At 50.1% G+C, this 16,809-nt stretch overlaps 1 protein-coding gene across 13 annotated transcripts in view; it reads left to right on the forward strand.

Annotated features, from left to right (window-relative positions):
• CADPS (calcium dependent secretion activator) overlaps positions 1–16,809 on the forward strand; it is a 202,782-nt gene that overhangs the window by 176,735 nt on the left and 9,238 nt on the right. For all 13 annotated transcript variants that reach the window (XM_080605730.1, XM_080605738.1, XM_080605735.1 and 10 more), the window contains 2 exons: positions 3,464–3,496; positions 6,313–6,420. In XM_080605730.1, coding sequence (XP_080461856.1) covers positions 3,464–3,496; positions 6,313–6,420 — 141 coding nt within the window. The remainder of the gene's footprint in view (positions 1–3,463; positions 3,497–6,312; positions 6,421–16,809) is intronic.

Genomic DNA, 16,809 nt, shown 5'->3' on the forward strand with positions numbered 1-16,809 from the left:
CTGTCAGGAGTACTCATACCTCCTTGCAGTTGTTTGTTGTTTGCTGCTCTTGGCCCCTTTCTGATGGGTTTGAGGCAGTTTTGTAGCATCCTTTTGGAAGCAGGAGTGGTGAAGATAGATGTCGGAAGACTTTCTAGCCGAGGCAAGAAACTGCGCACAGGCTCTGGCTGCGTCCCTGCTCTGCCACGGGTGCTGGGTTCCAGCTAAGCACCCCAAATGCTCAGCTGTGCTGGAGGCACTTTGTTCCTGGAGCAGGAGGCAGGGGAGGGATCCCACACACAGCCCCGCAGCACAGCCCCTCTGCAGCATAACCCCAGCATTGCCGCCTGGGGGTTTGGGGCAGGCCTCGGGGTGGCTGCCTTCCCTCGCTTCGGTGCCACGGGGGGTTAGGAGGTGCTCGAGTGCCAGCAGCAGGGGATGTGGAGGCGGCAGCTTTTCAGGCATTGGAAATACCAGCATCAGCCCGGGCAGGCAGTGATGTGCAGCCCTTCCTTCTCGGTGAAATCAAGCTGTTCCTCGGCTGCTGCTGCGCTGCTCCCACCGCGCCCTGCTGTGTACACGGCCCCGTGTCGCTCCCTTCGATTGCCAACCTCGTGTCCATGCTCAGGCTCTGAGCACCCCTGAGGAGACAGCACATGGGTGCATGGGGGTCACTCATCCTCCCTCTGCGGGGACGGGATTTACCACATTTTCCTGCTTGGGTGAGCTTTAGGATGCCCTGCCCTCTCGTCACAGTTCTGATCCCTCACCCCTGCAAAAGGCCGTGGTGCCCTGCAGAGGAGCAGGGCTGCTGCCTGCCAGGCAAGAGGCGTCTCTCTCTTGGTCCCCGTGTTTGCTGGGAGGGCAGCTGGGATGCACTGGGCAGGAGGAAGCTGAGGAACAGCCCCAAACCGTTCAGTGCCGGGCTTAGAAAGCCTCTGCTGAGCAGCACCGTTCCCTGCGGGAGTAATGCGACTCGCTGTGTTTAGTCTTTGCAGCGATAAATAGAGAAATTCTCTCTTGTTACAGCATGCTTGCACCACCTCCCACGTTTTCCCTGTCTGAACAAATACAACAAAGTGTTATGGTCCAAGCCTCCGAGATCTAGAAAGCATTAGTCTCCCACCCCCTTCTACCGACTTCTTTCATCGCATGTTTTCCAGGCTCTCGGCAAGTGACATGTAATCGGGGGTCTTGTGACAGACAGTTTTATCACCTAGTAGGCTATCCTCATTTCCAATTCTTGCCTCGAAATTCAAGATAAAATTAATGCATCTGTTGTCCTAATAAATTCTCACTAGCCACTTCTCCTTGCAGAGCACTTTGGGAGGAAAATACCCTTCTAAATTTGGCCAGACTTTTTTTTTTTTTTCTGTTTGTTGCTACATTTAAGTGCATCTCAGCAGCAGCAGCCCAGGCCTTGGATGGGTGTCTGCATGTGAAGCTCCACTGAGTCACAGGAATGACAGCTGCTAAAATTCCCTTTAATCTGGATGGCCTCTGTAGGCGGAGAATTACACCTACGGTAATTAAAACTAAAGACTGCATATTACCCGAGGGAGACAGAAGTAAAAGATCTTATTTTTGTTCTGCACGAAATTTGTATGGTAAACTGAGACGTTTCATGGCAAAGTCACATAATTTGTGAAAAACGGCAGCCTAGCAAAAATCACACAACATCCGGCAGTTTGGAAATTTCACTGAATGTAGCCAAATCTGAGTTTAAAGAAAAACAAGTAATTATTCTGATTAAAGGGGAGTGGGCAGGAGAAGAAGCTCAGTTTTTTTGTGGGTGGAGGGGGGGAGAGATGGCAGGAAGTTGCCTGAGTTATTCTTGTTGCCTGTTGGCTTGGGGGAAGAAGAGGCAGTGGCACCGAGCTGGACCCAAGAGCTCTCGGGTTCCTGGTTTCCTCTGCAGGAGCTGAACAAGTGAGGGTCCAGCCGTGGTGTTTCGCACGCTGATGCTTGAGGATGCCTGCTGTGGGCTGCGTGGCTTGCCCCGATCGTGGTCCTGGACTTGAGGTGCTGAGCCTGCAGAGCTTCAGCGCTCTCTGGGAGGGAAGGAGCTCGTTCCTTTGGAGTCAGCGGGTGCAGAGCTGGCACCGCTGGCCGGGCTCCTTCATGCAGGGAGGACGGGGCTGCTCCGCTCCCGCTTTGCAGGAGCAAGGACAGCACTTCGCTGCCCGGCGAGGAGTTGCGAGGATAAATGCATCGCCAGGGCAAGGCATCCAGCCAGCTGGGCACGGGGGTACTGGGAAGCAAGATGAGCACCGCTTCTTCGTGGGGAGCCAGGGCTCGGCATCGATTTTGCCGTTTGCTTCATAAACGCGTGGCTGGGGACCTGCCCTGTCCCCCTCCGGCCCCTTGTGCCCACAGGCAGCACCACGCCGCCCTCCTGCCCTCCCCTCTGCTCCTCCAGCCCGGGCGCTGTGAAACGCTCGCAGCGTTCACCTCGGCAATTACCACCAGTCTGGTCTTTTGTATCGCCTCATTGTGCTTAATTATGCACCCCCCACACACACCATATGAGTACTTCCACCCACTCTCACATTCTGTCTCACACATACATTCATTCTCTCATTCGGGACACATAATTTATTCATCCCAAGATGCAACTGTGTGCGTGTTATATTTAGGCTGTTTTAATGGTAGCTTTAGAAATATTTAAAAGCAGGTGAGCTTTTACACCCAAACAAAGATGGCCGGCAACGCTTACCCTAATTAAAAGCAGAAGCGTTGTGGAAAATCCCAGCCGTACACTTTCTAGACACGGTGCCTTATGCTGCAGTGGTAAAAGGGTCTCTCTGGCCAGCTGGGAGCTGCTCAGTTGGAAAAGTTGGACCTGGCGGCAGGGCCGCCTGCCTCCGTGCCAGGCAGCGGGCTCTGCCCCGGGGCAAAGCAGAGACCAAGTAAGTTCGGGGCCTTACGGGCTTGTGAGGACACACGGTGTGCTGCGTCCGCCCCCTGGTACCCTCCCGAAAATAACATCTTTAAGCCGGGATGAGCACAGGTGCCCCGAGCCCATCACCGGTGCCACCCCTCAAAGGGAAGCGTGGTCCTCAGGGTGCTTGGTGGGGCCGTCCCCGCGGGCCTTGGCCTGTAGCTCCCCAGGGGACAGACACGGGCTGCCTGGGCGACACGTGGCGTTAGGTGGGGAAGGAGGCCTCCAAAGCAAGTAGCGATGTCTCCTGACGAACCCCGTCTTCCCCCGCTCGCTTAAGGAGAAGAGGGAGAAGCGCAACTCCCACACTGTCATCTGTTGCTATTAGAGCCTGAGCAGCAGCGAAGTTACCTCTCCAAAACAACAACAAAAATACCACCCCTTGCCTATTCTTTTAGATGGGAAGCGTACTTTTTGTCGCCCTTTTTCCCCCACTCAGCGTTATGTTGCCCTGAGCCTGGGTGCAGAAGCTACTGCTGATGTTTAAAGAAAAAGCCTGAAAGCGTACTGATGGTGGAAACTCTGTTCTTGTTCCTTTTACAGGTGAAGGCTGCTTCCAAATACGTGGATGTACCCGTAAGCTCAATTTAAACAACTTCTGTCATAGTAATTTGCTTCGTGGTTTGTTTTATGGCATGTGTAGCAACCCACATTATGCATTAACAGCCAAGATTGAACCGTGGGCCCTCGCACTTCTAACATTTGAACTGGAAAGAATGTCTCCATGACGCTAATAATCAGCACTTACCCTCTTACGGAGACCTACGAGGCTCTTAAGGCAATAATTTGCAGATGGTGTCAAAAAAAGTACCACATTTATGCAATTGGCTTGAATCACATCAAAAAAAACAACAACAACAACAAAAAAAAAACAGGAGCAGTTCATTCTGTTAATTCTTCATTTGGACTTGTACAAATACAGAATAATTTCCAAACAAAAAGGTCCAGACATGTTAGAACTGAGCCAACACACATCTAACACATTAGCTAATCTATTTTATTTTTGTTCTTCTAATTGTTGGTTTATTTTACTCTTTCAGAAAAATGACTTTTTCATTACTTTCGGGAAATGGCGATGAGTTAGCAACATGTGTTTGGGAAATTGTTAATGAAATTTTTTCCCCTTTTTTTCTCTAATTGGTATAGGAAAATTGTACATCGTCTCCTCTAATTAGACCTTGATTCACAGAGAAAAGAGCCCTTAATGTCCTTAGACAGAGCACTTAACTTGCCAGAAATTTACAGTTAAATGGAGTTGAAATGTAATATGTGAGTGTTGGATGGAATAAGGAGTTACTGTTACATTTACAGGCAGAGAGGCAATTACAAATAAATTACAAATAAAAAAAGAGTAGTCCTTAATATCCCACACCGAATCCTGAATAGATAGTCAGGGCAGTGTAAATATATAATAGATAGTCAGGGCAGTGTAAATCGAGAGTAACTGAGTTGTGTTTGATGACCTGTATGTGTAATGTACAGGCATTTAATGCGGATGCAATTGGTCAGCATGTTCCCACATGACAACCTGACAAATGTATCGGACATCATGGACTGCGTCATCTGCGCCCAGTGTTTCCCAAGACCCACAAAATACCTCTAGTCCAGCCTGGGGAAGGCAAACTCTTGAAAAGTGAGAGGTGTTGTTTGCTTTGGAATATCGCAGTGCAGAGATTGTCTTTGGGCAGCAGAAACAAGTTACTGAGAGCGTAAGAGAGGGAGGCTCGGAATTCATTTTTCACCCTAGAAAATGTGGAGAGCCTTCAGTTGAAATTCCTGGTCATGTGAGTGACTTTTCAATATTTCGTCAGCAGGAGCCTGAGCACAGAACAGCTATTTTTAAGGAACTTTTGTGCCAAAGCGTGGCCTCCTCCGATGCGTCTATCACAGGAGGTGATGCCAAATCCACGTGGCCCCTCTCGCACTCACAGTGCCTTTCTGCCACTTGCTCTCCTGTATTTTTATGCTGCTTTTAACGAAATCAGCAGCTGGCCCCGCACAACTCCCAGGCTTTTGCAAGAGGCCACCCCACAGCCAGCAAGCTGTGTCATGCTGCTTTAGGTTCCCGTTTTAGAGGAAAGAGGGGAAGCGGTGTGGCTCAGCAGATGCCCACAGGATAAATCTAATTCCCCAGGCACTCCTGCGATTGCCTGACACAAAGCAATCCCTTCACTGCCACCTTGCAACGGGCACGATCAGCGTGCTGAAAATTGCTTGAAAGTGTAACACTTGACTACTGCCACATTTGTGTTGTCCTCCTTGTTTTTCAAATTAATACCTTGTCATTGTTTCAGTAGGTGTTAAGAAATGTTACTAGCTTCCCCAGGGCCAAGCACTGGCCCTTTGCTTGATAATTGTTTGCTTTGTATTAAAAAACTCCCTTCCTACTGCTTTCCAAACTGTCCTCATTTTCACCCTGGAAATTACACAGATGTGTTAACTAACTTCAATTTGCAGTGGCTGACAATCGTATCTTGCAGAGAAACGATACTCTGTGATCTGAGGTAAATCACAGTAATGGAAACTAATGACACTAGTTATTAACAAACTTACAACGTGCCATGGAAATTTAAGATTTTGTGGCAGCTCTTGTAATGTCTCGTGTTACAGTATTTTAATGGGTTTCCTTTGAGGTAAGTTGGATTTCAATGTAACAGGCGATATGAACTCAAACAGGAATTGTTTTTAAGTGTTTTCCCCGCACCCTGCCTCAGTTCCCACTTTCCACGTAGAAATGCTGCTATCCCCTGGATCTTGCAGAGCTGAATTCCTGGCATTTAGCAGTGTCCTGACCATTCCTGTAGACGTAAATCCCTGACTTACCATTTACCCAATTTATCCCTAAGAGCAGCAGTAAGTGTGAGCTAAGGGCAGAGGTCCGAGCGGGCAAAGCGGTGGGATTTTGGCATGCCTCCTGCAGCGCCAGCTGCTTGCTGCTCACATCCCCACACCTCGGGAGAAGAAAGGAGAGGGCAGCTCTGGGCTTTCTGCCGTCAGAACCCAGAGGGCTCACGTGTGGCAGGTGCCACGAGCAAGCAGCAGATCCGCAGCCCGGCTCGCTGTTTCGCTGGTTAGGTCAGCGGCACCGAGCGTAGCAGGAGAGCTTCTTGGCATCGATGTGGTGAGGGAGAGCTGTGCTCCTCCGACCGCCTGCGCTCTAGGCAAAAGAAGAGGTGGAGCCGGTGTCTCTGCGTGGTCCTGTGCTGGGCACAGGGCTGTGCGGGGCACACCGTGTCCGTCCCCACCACGGCAGGTAAGGAAGGGGCGAATTGCATGAGGGCGGCAGGGGAGAGACAGAGGAAAAGGAGAAGCAGCGCTGAGGGTACACAGAAGAGCTGCCCCTGCGGCATATTCACGTTTATCTCTCTCTCTTCTTCTCTCCCCCCATGCAGAAGCCGGGGATGGATGTTGCTGATGCCTATGTGACATTTGTCCGCCACTCTCAGGATGTCCTGCGTGATAAGGTCAATGAGGAGATGTATATAGAAAGGTTATTTGATGTAAGTAAATGCCTTCTCCTCCTTGGACACCAAGCAGGAGAGACCCAAAATGTGACAAAATAAGACAGGAGGATAAGTCACATTTTGAGAAAATTTATTGGTTTTAGCTTTAAAAAATAAATAAATCTTTCCTTTCTTTCTGACTAAGGCTCGTATCTGCTCTCTGCCTGCTTTAAATCTCTACTCTAGTGTACTGTGTCTTGGTCTGTCTGTGCGTGGATTTCAAGGAAACAGCATCTTCTAAGAGAGCCCTTACTATGTTTAAGCTTGTGGAAAATCTCTCGTTAACAACACATCTTGGTCATTGTTCTCGTTGAAATCCGAGCCAGTTTTCTGGCGGATGCATTTGCTAAGGACCATCTCCTCTGCACATTTTGCAATGTTTGTCACTGACAAGCACTCCAAAACTGACAGCAAATTAAAGCGTGGTAAATTTTCATTTAAAAAGCTAACCAAAACAGACCTGGTTAGGAATGGATTTTCACATTTCCAGAGGTCCATGCGATGATTCCTGACACCAAAGGTCAAGTTCAAACATGGTCTCCTTGGCGAAAATGGCGTGGCAGGAGGCTGACCTAAAGGTTCAAAGTTATTTTTTTTTTTTTGCATGAAATAAATTCATTGGACTCTAGGAGAACAGTGACCTGTGTTGCCCATTTGTTTTGGATTTGGATGCATGTTAACCAGTATATCTGTTTCTGCTGCTCTTGTTGTGTTACAGCCTTTCTGTCCTTGTAGCTGTTCTATAGCGAAGGTTTTCTGCTAATGGCCAGCCTGTAGCATTAGTGTCTCAGTCTCTCTTAGGGTATCTGTCCATATAGCGATTTCTGTTTGAAGCAGCTTCTGTTCCCACTCTCCTTCCTTTCATCTCTCAGCAGTGCCATCTCCAGCTCCCAGCTCTGGCACTGTAACAATCTGACTCGCTTTCTCTACTCGCTCGTTTGCTTCCTCCGTGTGTAGGGAAAGCTGCTTTCCTTCCAATCAACCTTCTCTTTTACTCAATACCTCTCTTTCTGCGCATCCCCTTTCCCTCGGAAACCTCTTCCTCCTTCTTAATTCCCACTCTTTCTTTCCCCCGCACCCTATCGGATTAAAATGGAACTTATCTCTCATGTCAAATGTTTTATCACATTATATCAAGTGGCATGAATTAGAGTCAAATAATCTTACTGTGTACATCTACTAGCATGACCCATATCCACTGAGAACGCCTCATTCATGCACGGAGCACGCCGCTGCCTCCCCGGGCCCCTCTCGGGAGAGTTCGCAGCGCTGAGCACCAGCCGCGCATCACCCATCGAGCAGGCACGGGGAGGAACAAAAAAAAAAACAAACCACAAAACAAAACACAAAACAAAAGACTGTCGCTTCCATCTGCAGCGGGCCTGCGAGTGCACTGCTCGTTTGTGGGGAAATTTATTCCGCGAGCAGTTAGATTTCCAGAGCTCATCTGGACTGTTCTTTTCAATGCCCACACTGCCTTTTCCCTCATCGGTTTCCTGTGATTCACAGTTGGTGTGTTTATACCCTTTGGGCCATTATTGCCGATTTTCCAAAAGCTGTAATTAGCGCAAATATTGGTTTCAGTTTGATCAGTTCTTAGTTTTACCAAGGCGCGTTTTAAACAAATTAACGGTTGACAACAACAAAAAAAGAGCAGCTACCTTGGTGGAAAGCGAAAAGTGCAAAATCTTTCCTTCCCTCCCTGCTTCCCACAAATTTCCCTGGAGTGAGACAAGGCAAGGTGGGACCCGGTGCCGCCAGCCTCCCTCTTTGCCGGTGTTTTACCCACAAAGTGTGCTCCCTCGAGCGGGGCGGGCTGGGGGCCCTTGGCTTGTAGGAGGGAGGGGGATGCAGCCAAGGAGCCCTCAAGCTCTGTCTCCTTGCCCAAGTGGTTTTAGGCGCTAGCTATCTATTTAATGAGAAAGAGCAGAGCAATGGCCAAAAGCGATATTTATGACGCGGAATTAGACTTGGGTTGGGGTTCTTCTCGCTCCTTCCTGCGTAGCTTCGGAGCAATCCTCTTAGCTGAGGAGTTTCTCCAGGCGATGAGATTATTGGCACTTCGGAGGGCACCTCCCCAGCTGGCTTAGTGCAGCGGTGCTGGCTTACCCCAGCCGGCAGGTTAGTCCTGTCGGGATGTCCTATGGCAATGTGTGCTCCAGCGGCAGGTGCACAGCGCCAGGCAGCTCCTCTGGTCGCAGTGTAGGGCTAAATCGCCTTTCTGTGCCATCTGGGAAAGAATTCTGATTTTTTTTTGCTCTGAGTAGTGGAAGAGCAGCGTCGTGCAGGGTGAGGTTGCCCCTTGCGTGCTCGGTGGGGTTTGCAGTCCTGGGTTATTCCCGATCCCCAACATCCCTCCGCAGCCCTGCTCAGCATTTCCATTCATTTCCCCTCTTTGTTTCCTCCCTGTAGCAGAGGCTGCAGGGTGCTTGTCAGGCCATTTCCCAACAGAAGCTGGCTTAGTGCATACTTTTTGGCATTTGATAAGATTTCTTAGCTCAGAAACTCTGTCTCCTTCCCCACGCCCCTTCCCCTTTTTGCACCTGCCGTACAGGACTGCGCTCTTTGGAGGATAATGGTGTTTGTGGAAGATTATTGTAGTATTTTTGTGTGGTCTGTGTGTTAATCCTCTTAATTCTGCAAATTAGTCAGGGTTGTTGGTTTTTTTTATCCCCCCAAAATAGAGTCATCATCTTAATTTTAAAAAATCTGTATTCTTGGGATCATTGAACGAACAGATTGATCGTGGAGTTCTGCTGGTAATCAAAACCTAACTAGCTTTTTGGCAGTGCTGTTTACTGCAGAGTAACATGACTTATTTACTTGGCCTGGCTCACTAATTTGATAACATTTAAAGCTAAAACACTGTAATAAGACCCGTTGGTACGGAGCACTGGTAACAGAAGAGTTTAAGAATAGCATCGTGGCATGCGTCCCTTCCCCGTGGTTCTGTGCATGTCTGTGTGCTTTGTGATTTGAACCACTGCGAGGCTTTGCATGCGGCACAGACGGATCTCAAGCTCTCTTTAGTGCCTGATGGAGAGCACAATTTTATCCCTTTTTCCCCAGAAGGATGGGGGCTGACATGCAGGATGTGGCTGCTCAGAGGGACGATCGGACAGGGGCAGGCAGGTGTATTTTAAACCTGGAAAAATGCCTGCAGAGGGATTTTGCGTCTTCAGGCCAATCCTGCAAAATCCAGCTCCCCTTGGGCACTCACGTTTGGTAGGATCGGAGTTTATGCATCCATAATTTTTGCTGAAGGCAGCAGGAGTTTCACTTGTAAAGGCTTGCTTTAGTGGAAGTTATTTATACGTGCGTACGTGTGTGTGTCTTTACACATGCCCTGAGGTGCACGCAGGATGGATTTCAACCCGCCAGAACATATGTGATCCAGAGAGTGAATGACTGACTAGTAGTTAGGGTGAATGCCAACCTTTCTTCCCGATAAATTGGTAAACACTAATGTAAACCAGAGCAGAATATTTCCTACCCGGTCGCAGGCGAGTATCGTGTGCACAAAAGGCTACCGAGCGCTGAGCGAGCTGCCCGAGATCCTGCGAATTCCAGCATCCCGAGGCAGTCCCGAAATAGCGCAGATGGCATTTTTCTCTCTGATGATTAATTCAATATCTTACCGAAAAAAAACAAAAACACGCTTTTGATATGAGAGATCAAAACACCAAGAGAAGCTCCTAAGATTGCAAGGACCTAAAAAAAAAAATTAATTTATTTCTTTCCTCCTTGTACTTCTTGAAGACACCAGCCTGAGTAGAAGATAAGGATTAAAACAGATGTGCTTAGTGCCAGTTCATCTGCTTAAATCTAGCAGTCTCTGAGATCAGTGATTAAAAAGCCATCTCCAACTTTGATGAAATCCACTGCCATGGTAATTCTGTGCCTCTGATAGCTTTCTGATGGGCCTCACGTCTGCCTAAACCGGACATAGAAAACATTTCACTGGAGATGATACATGGATTATATGGGTCAATTATACACTTAATCTGCCTTCTGGGGATTAAACGTGCATAGATTGACCCTGTGTGTTTGGCTTGTCCTTGGCAGTTATCAGATCAGGAAGGTTGCCTTTACCAAAAAGTCTGGTAAGAACTTAATCACGCACTGATACCGCCTGGGGAGGCGGCAGGAGTTGCAGCGCTGAGCGCGCTGCCTTCTGCAGAAGGCGGTTTTACCACTTCACTGTCACTGTGTATGTTCTGCTTCCTCGAAGGTCTGTGTCACAGCCGGGATAGCAGACGGAGCAGTTCGCATGAAACAAGCAGGCAGGTCCCTCTGTGTCTGCAAGACGAAGGCGGTTTTTTAGCTCGGCGTCGGGGTGGCATCAGTGGGATCCAGCCGGGGCGCTGGCCAGGTCCTGTCCCTAGGGCTCAGGCGGAGGCTCAGGCAGGCGCTGTGCTCAGCGGGGTTGTTCAGGAGGCAGCAGTGACATCCCAGGGTCACATCCAGTGCTTTTCTGTTGCTTTTCCCCAGCCAAGAGCCCAGCAGGAGTGCTGGTCCTGCAGTCAGTGCTCGAGGCTGTCTGCTGGTAGCTGACTTGGGAATGTCAGAGGCCGTGAGGATGCAGAGAGCCCTGTGAGTCTCGGTCTTCAACAGAATCCGTATACAGATGTCCGGGGAGCTGGCTGGGCACCTCTCGCTGTTTTACTGGAGGATTCACAGCAGCTCAGCATGTTTCAGTACCCGCTGTTTGGAGGCTGATATCACACCTGAGCATCCAGGAAAATTACCCAACACAGGCTGACAGCTACATCAGTTAATCCAGCGAGCCCTGTGCAGGCAGCGAGGCATTAGCGTGGTCTTAAAATCAAAGCTTTGACTTCAGCGGGGTTACCCACTCGAATTTTGGCAGCTCCTTCGGGGAGTGCTTGCAGGATCATGGCATCTATTCGGCGCGTGTCAGCCTCGCGCTGCACAGCCACATGCCAGAAGAGCGCCCTTCTCACCCCACCTTCGCCTTCCCGTCCTCAAGCCCAAAAGCCTGGCCGTGAGTCAGCGGAGCTACTCACTGCGAGTTAGAATTACTCATAGGAGGACGGGTTGCAGGATCAGGGGAAGAACGGATATCAGGCTGCGCGCTGGGCTCGGCTCATCTGAGAGCTGCCTGCAGCCGCGCTCGGCGCTTTCTGAGACAGACAACAACCCGCTTCCCTCCTACGCAGCTCGACTGCTCATTAGGGCACTAACTCTCTCCCACTCCCATCCTGATATGGCCTCCACTGAGCTATTTCTTCTTCGCTGTTTTTTGCCTTTTTTTTTTTCTTTCCCCCGAGTGAGTTGTGAAACGAAGACAATTAGGCAGAGGGATCTCGAGGAAGCGCAGCGTTTTGTCTCCCCGTGTCTTGGCAGGGACCTGTACCTGTGCTGCTAGAAGAAAAAAGGGTCTGAAATTATGGCAATTTTCCATGTATTTTCAGGGAGGGGGACAAACTCCCCTTGCCGTGAGGAGGCACAGCCTGCACCTTTTGCTCTGGCTGCCTCTTTTTCTTCCCCTGTCCCTGGTGGAGCAGAGCTGAGCGCAGCCATCACCACCTGCATCGCCCTCGTCCCGTGCGGTCCCATCCAAGAGCTTCCCGGCACAGGCACACGCTGCGAGTGGCCTCTCCTACATCCCCGTCAGCTGCATTTCCTTTATGAAGTGTTCCTTTAAGTAGGCTCCGTTTAATTTATTGTAGGGAGAGTCTTAATAAAATAAGTCCTAGATCTGTCACTGGATTTTAAATGCTCGTAAGGGTTTTTTCCTCCTAAATGTCTTTATCAGAACAGCTTTTCCTGTTCCAGTAGACATTTGGTTGAAGACAGTTAATTTGATTTCTTTTCCAGAGGAGATTTTCCATTAATCATTCTAAGAAGGCAGACTGATTGCTCCGTTGCTCTAAGGTCAGCACAGGCTCGCTGGCATGATCCGCGTGGCACTTCAGAGCGCCGGAGAGCTCGGCTTGTTTGTGCTGGGGCAGGCACGGAGCGCAAGGGCATTTATTGCCCCCAGCAGTGAGTACCCCAGGCAGATTTAGGGCAAGAGGTGCGTTGCAGGGAGAAGGCATCCTCTGTCCCTTTGCCCAAGGGACTGGCCGTGTGTACAGGGGAGAACGAACGGCCCCGTGCGCCTGTTTCCTTGCTCTGCAGCCCGGCCCCACGCAGCCCCTGCTGTTGCTGCTCCAGGCAGCGGAGCCTGGGGGATTAGCCGTTGTCACAGGTCGCTTTGCTGCTCCTGATCTGCAGCTTTTTCCTTTTCCTGTGCTGGTTTCAACCTCAGCCAGGGCTTAGGCTGTCAGCATAAGGCCTGGGGAGGGAGCAGGTCGGCTCCATCGGGAGCAATGCGAGGAGCAGAGCTGCTCCCTCCTGCACCCACAAAACCTCCAGGGCCGCGATACCCGGGCAGCCGCTTGCTGCTCTGGGGAGTTTGCAGGCTGTGAAGGAGCCAGCTTAAGTTTCCCAATTCCCACTTTGGGACGGCTTCCAATTCAACCTAATAACAGGTGTAATTAAAATATTCCATTTTAGGACTGGAGTGCACCTTGTTGACCAGCCTGCACGCACCGGTACAGGGATTGCATTGCACTCCCAAGGCCCTGCAATCAGGACAGAAAAAAAGCAGCACGCTGTGTGGATACGGTGTTATACCGAGCTTCTTTATATAGAAACTCGGATTTTAACATGTCAACTTCATTTCTTTTTTGAAACATGGAAGTAAGCAGAGAATATTTTACAGGTTAAAAAAAGTATTTGAGAACAGTAATCCGTACAGAAGTGGTTTTGCATTGCTTTCGATGCTTTTCAGCAGAAGCTCTTTTATTTAGGAAAACTGAGGTCTGCAGAGTCCTGCACAGCAGCAGGTTTGGGGTTTTGTCTGCCAGCTCCCCAGCGAGTGCGGGGCATGCCGCTGCAGGGGAGGAGCCGAGGGCCCCAGCGGCAGCTCCACACCTGGAGCCGGTGGAGCTGGGTCCCCTTAGAGCCGATCCTACGCGTGCAGGCACAGGGCTGCTCTGGAAGAGCACACCCCTGACGGCAGGCTCCTCCATCTCATATCTGTAGGCAGGACGGGCGTCACGCAGCACCCAAAAGGCGGCGCTTGCTGCGGGGGGCTGACGCGGTGCCCGAGGGCTGGGCGCTGCAGGCCCAAGGCGATATATCCCCAGCAGCAGCTGTCTGCGGGTCTCTTGGTAGCTCTGGCTGGCTGCAGAGCTGCCACGGGGGAACCTTGTGTGAAGTGCTGGTGTTCAGAGCAAGCAGCCCCTCAGCCAGCCGGGTACGTGGGGTCGCGGCTGCACAGAGCACATCTGGGTGCTGCCTGGTGCCGCGCGGCACCGCGTGCAGGGAGCTCGAGAGGTGATGTCCCTGGGCTTGTTTCTCTGCTGGAGACCCTGGCCCTGCTGTCACCACAGATGCCCCATCCTCCTTCCTCCTCCCCAGAAAGGAATAAAATGCTTCGGGGTTAGGAATTCGCGGCGAGGAGCGCGCAGGCTGAGTTGTGTGCAGTCTGAAGCTGTACCCACGAGGGGCTGACCCGCACCCCAGCCCCCGTGGCACGGCCGTGCCCGAGCCCCTTCGCACCCGCCGTGGCACCAGCTGAGGGTGAAGCGCCAGCCTGGGGCTGCCATCCCCGAGCAGTGGGTGAGCGCAGGTACCATATGTACTGCAAAAAGCGTGCGGCACTTCGGCGCGCCCGGGTCTGCTTTCATTCTGAATTCTCTTCTCTGTTTGAAGGCAGAGCTCTTACGCGATTCAAAGTTTTTTTGTGGTTTATTTTTGGGAAGAGAAGGAAAAAAAAAAAAAAAGATAATGTAATTCGGTGATGCCATTTGCATCCTAGACAGATGATGAGGCGCTCTGGCTAGCAGCTTAACCCTATTATGCAACGCTGGGACTGTGACATTATTAAATAATACTACGAATTATTTTAATATCGAGCCCCTTTGACTTTGTAACTCCCTCGTATAGCTACGTTGTCAATGTGAATGAAATTTCACGGTTAACAAATATAGTAGAGAGTAAAAGGCATCCAGAAATCACAGGGCTGGGTGGATGCTCAGTGCGCTGCGTGCACCCGTACTGATACCAGTACAGGGATACGACAAATCCGGGGCCAAAGTGGAAGTCTGTCATGTTGGGAAAAATGTACAGCCGTTTATTTCGGTAACGGCTCAGTGTGCTCCTGACCTGGGGCACTCCAGACACATTCATGAGGTTTTAATAGAATAAAGTAATATATATATATATATGTATATATATATATATATATTTTTAAAGACCCTGGGTTTTCAAGGGATTTTTATTGAATTGTTAGCACTTTTCTAGACCTCTAGAATTTAATGTAGCGTTTAATATAGAGAGCTTTGATGCAGAAGATAAGAGGCATGTTGCCCCCGTGAGGCCCCTTTGCCCCCTGTACGCCGAGCCGTGCCAGAGCAGTGCCGATGAGAGGATCTGTCCCTGGGCGGCAGGGGCAAGCCCAGGGTCCAGAGTGTGTTGGGGAGCTCACGAACCCCAAACCCTTCTGACCTGTGCGCTCTGCGTCTGAACAAACCCCACCAAAGACCCTCCAGGGACGTTAAATCAGCACGACGCAGTCTGCTACCAAAACTTAGATTTATTTTCTGAAAGCAGAGATGCTTTCTGAGGTCTGGGGATTCGAGGGAGCAGAGCGGGCTGCCAGCAGACCTCTCGGGGCTTTGCTTTGTGCCTTCGGCAGAGCGGCACGGAAAGACACACTTCTCGAAGTGTGCCCACTTAAAGCCTTGCCTGCGACAGAAAAACTACCCAGCGAGCAGCCCCGTTACGGTCGGGCGTAGCGGGAAGGTACCTGTTTGTTTATTTACGCCCTGCAGATAATGTTCTGCTCTTTTGGAGCCCGTGGCAGTGGCAGGAGAGCAGCTGATAGCCGCAATGTTGCTGCGTCCCCGATTGTTTGCGAGCATCCCAAGTTTTGAAACACGCTTGCGAGAGAGGAATATCAGCTTAAGCCTGACGGGCTAAAAAGCAGAAAGCCCCACACGTAAATGCCATTATGCACTTAATGAGGCAGGGTTTCAAAAAAAAAAAAAAATCAGCCACACAAGTTGGTTTTATCAAAGAAAATGTATAAATAACAAGCCGCGATTCAAACTGCCGCACAAAGGGACAAGCAGGGAAGGGAAGCTCGCACTTCACTTGTGGCATTCAGATAATAGTATTTGCTCCACTAATCTTTTGGGCTTAGCGATTGACAATCAATATATTATTATCAACAAGCGTTAACACAAACAAAAAGCTTCCATTTCTTTTTCAACCGCGTCCCCTAAGTCCCTTAAATTTAATTAAAACCGGACAGCTCTCCCCGTAGTACAAATTAGAGTTAAAATCATATTAAATATTTGTTCTCCAGGAAAACAAAAGTGTCAGCTTGTGCTACCGGGTTTGGCTGCCTTTTTTTTTTCTTTTTTTCTTTTTTTTTTTTTTTTACACACAGAGGGGGGAAAAAAAAAACAGCTACTCAAAGTTAAAATAAAGTCTCTCTCCCTCCCTCCCCGTCTCCCAAGACTACTGTCTATAACATGTTGTTCCTTATAGAAAGTGGGATATGGTGGCATTTGCTTGATTAACTTGCTCGACAAAAGTGACAGCTGCTGTGGGTGCATGTAGCTAAGCTGCACAGCGCAGTTCCGCCTTTGTACATCTGTCAGCAAAAAAGGAGGAATAAAGAGTGAAAAGAGACAAATTGGTCCCAAAAGGCAATCCATTCAACTCAGGAGGTTTGCTCTATTCAAGCACTCGCTGGGAATCTCAAGTGCTAGGTAGCTTATTCAATTTCATTCATTCTTTAGAATGAGCCCACAAGTGTTTAATTTCTTATTCTGTTGAATAAAAAGGGGGAGCTTTTTTTTTTTTTTTTATTGGAAGCATTAATTGTAAGACTAGCTGATCAATGCCCGTGATATTAACTCATGGTGTATTTTCTGTTTAGCTGTGTGCCGCCAAACTTCGTGCCCGTAACGCGGCGGTGCCGCGCCGATGCCCTCGCTCGGGGAAGGCCGGGCGCACCCGGCGGCGTCGCGAGGGGTCCCTGAGCCTTGGCCCTGCGAGACGTGGCAGAGGGGGCCAAATCCTCAGCACCTCCGTGTCAGGACAGTCCCTGGTTTGTTACCGACGCGGCAGGATGTGACCCGGATGGATGCTCTGAGCCTGTGGGGCCGGTTCGGTCCCCTGTGCCAGATCAGGTTTTGTGGCCGAAATTTTGGCCTGCCTCGCGGCGGCTCTTCTGAGGAGCAGGCTCGGGGGTCCCCTCGCAGACGGCGTGTAGCGATGCCCAGAGCAGAGCGTGGTTTTCCTTGAGCTGTGGAAAGAGAAGTTTGTGAACAAGTGTGGCGGGGACCGCTGTGTGGGCAGGTC

The sequence above is a fragment of the Anser brachyrhynchus genome (assembly GCF_964034855.1).
Source record: "Anser brachyrhynchus genome assembly, chromosome: 10".
NCBI lineage: Eukaryota > Metazoa > Chordata > Aves > Anseriformes > Anatidae > Anser > Anser brachyrhynchus.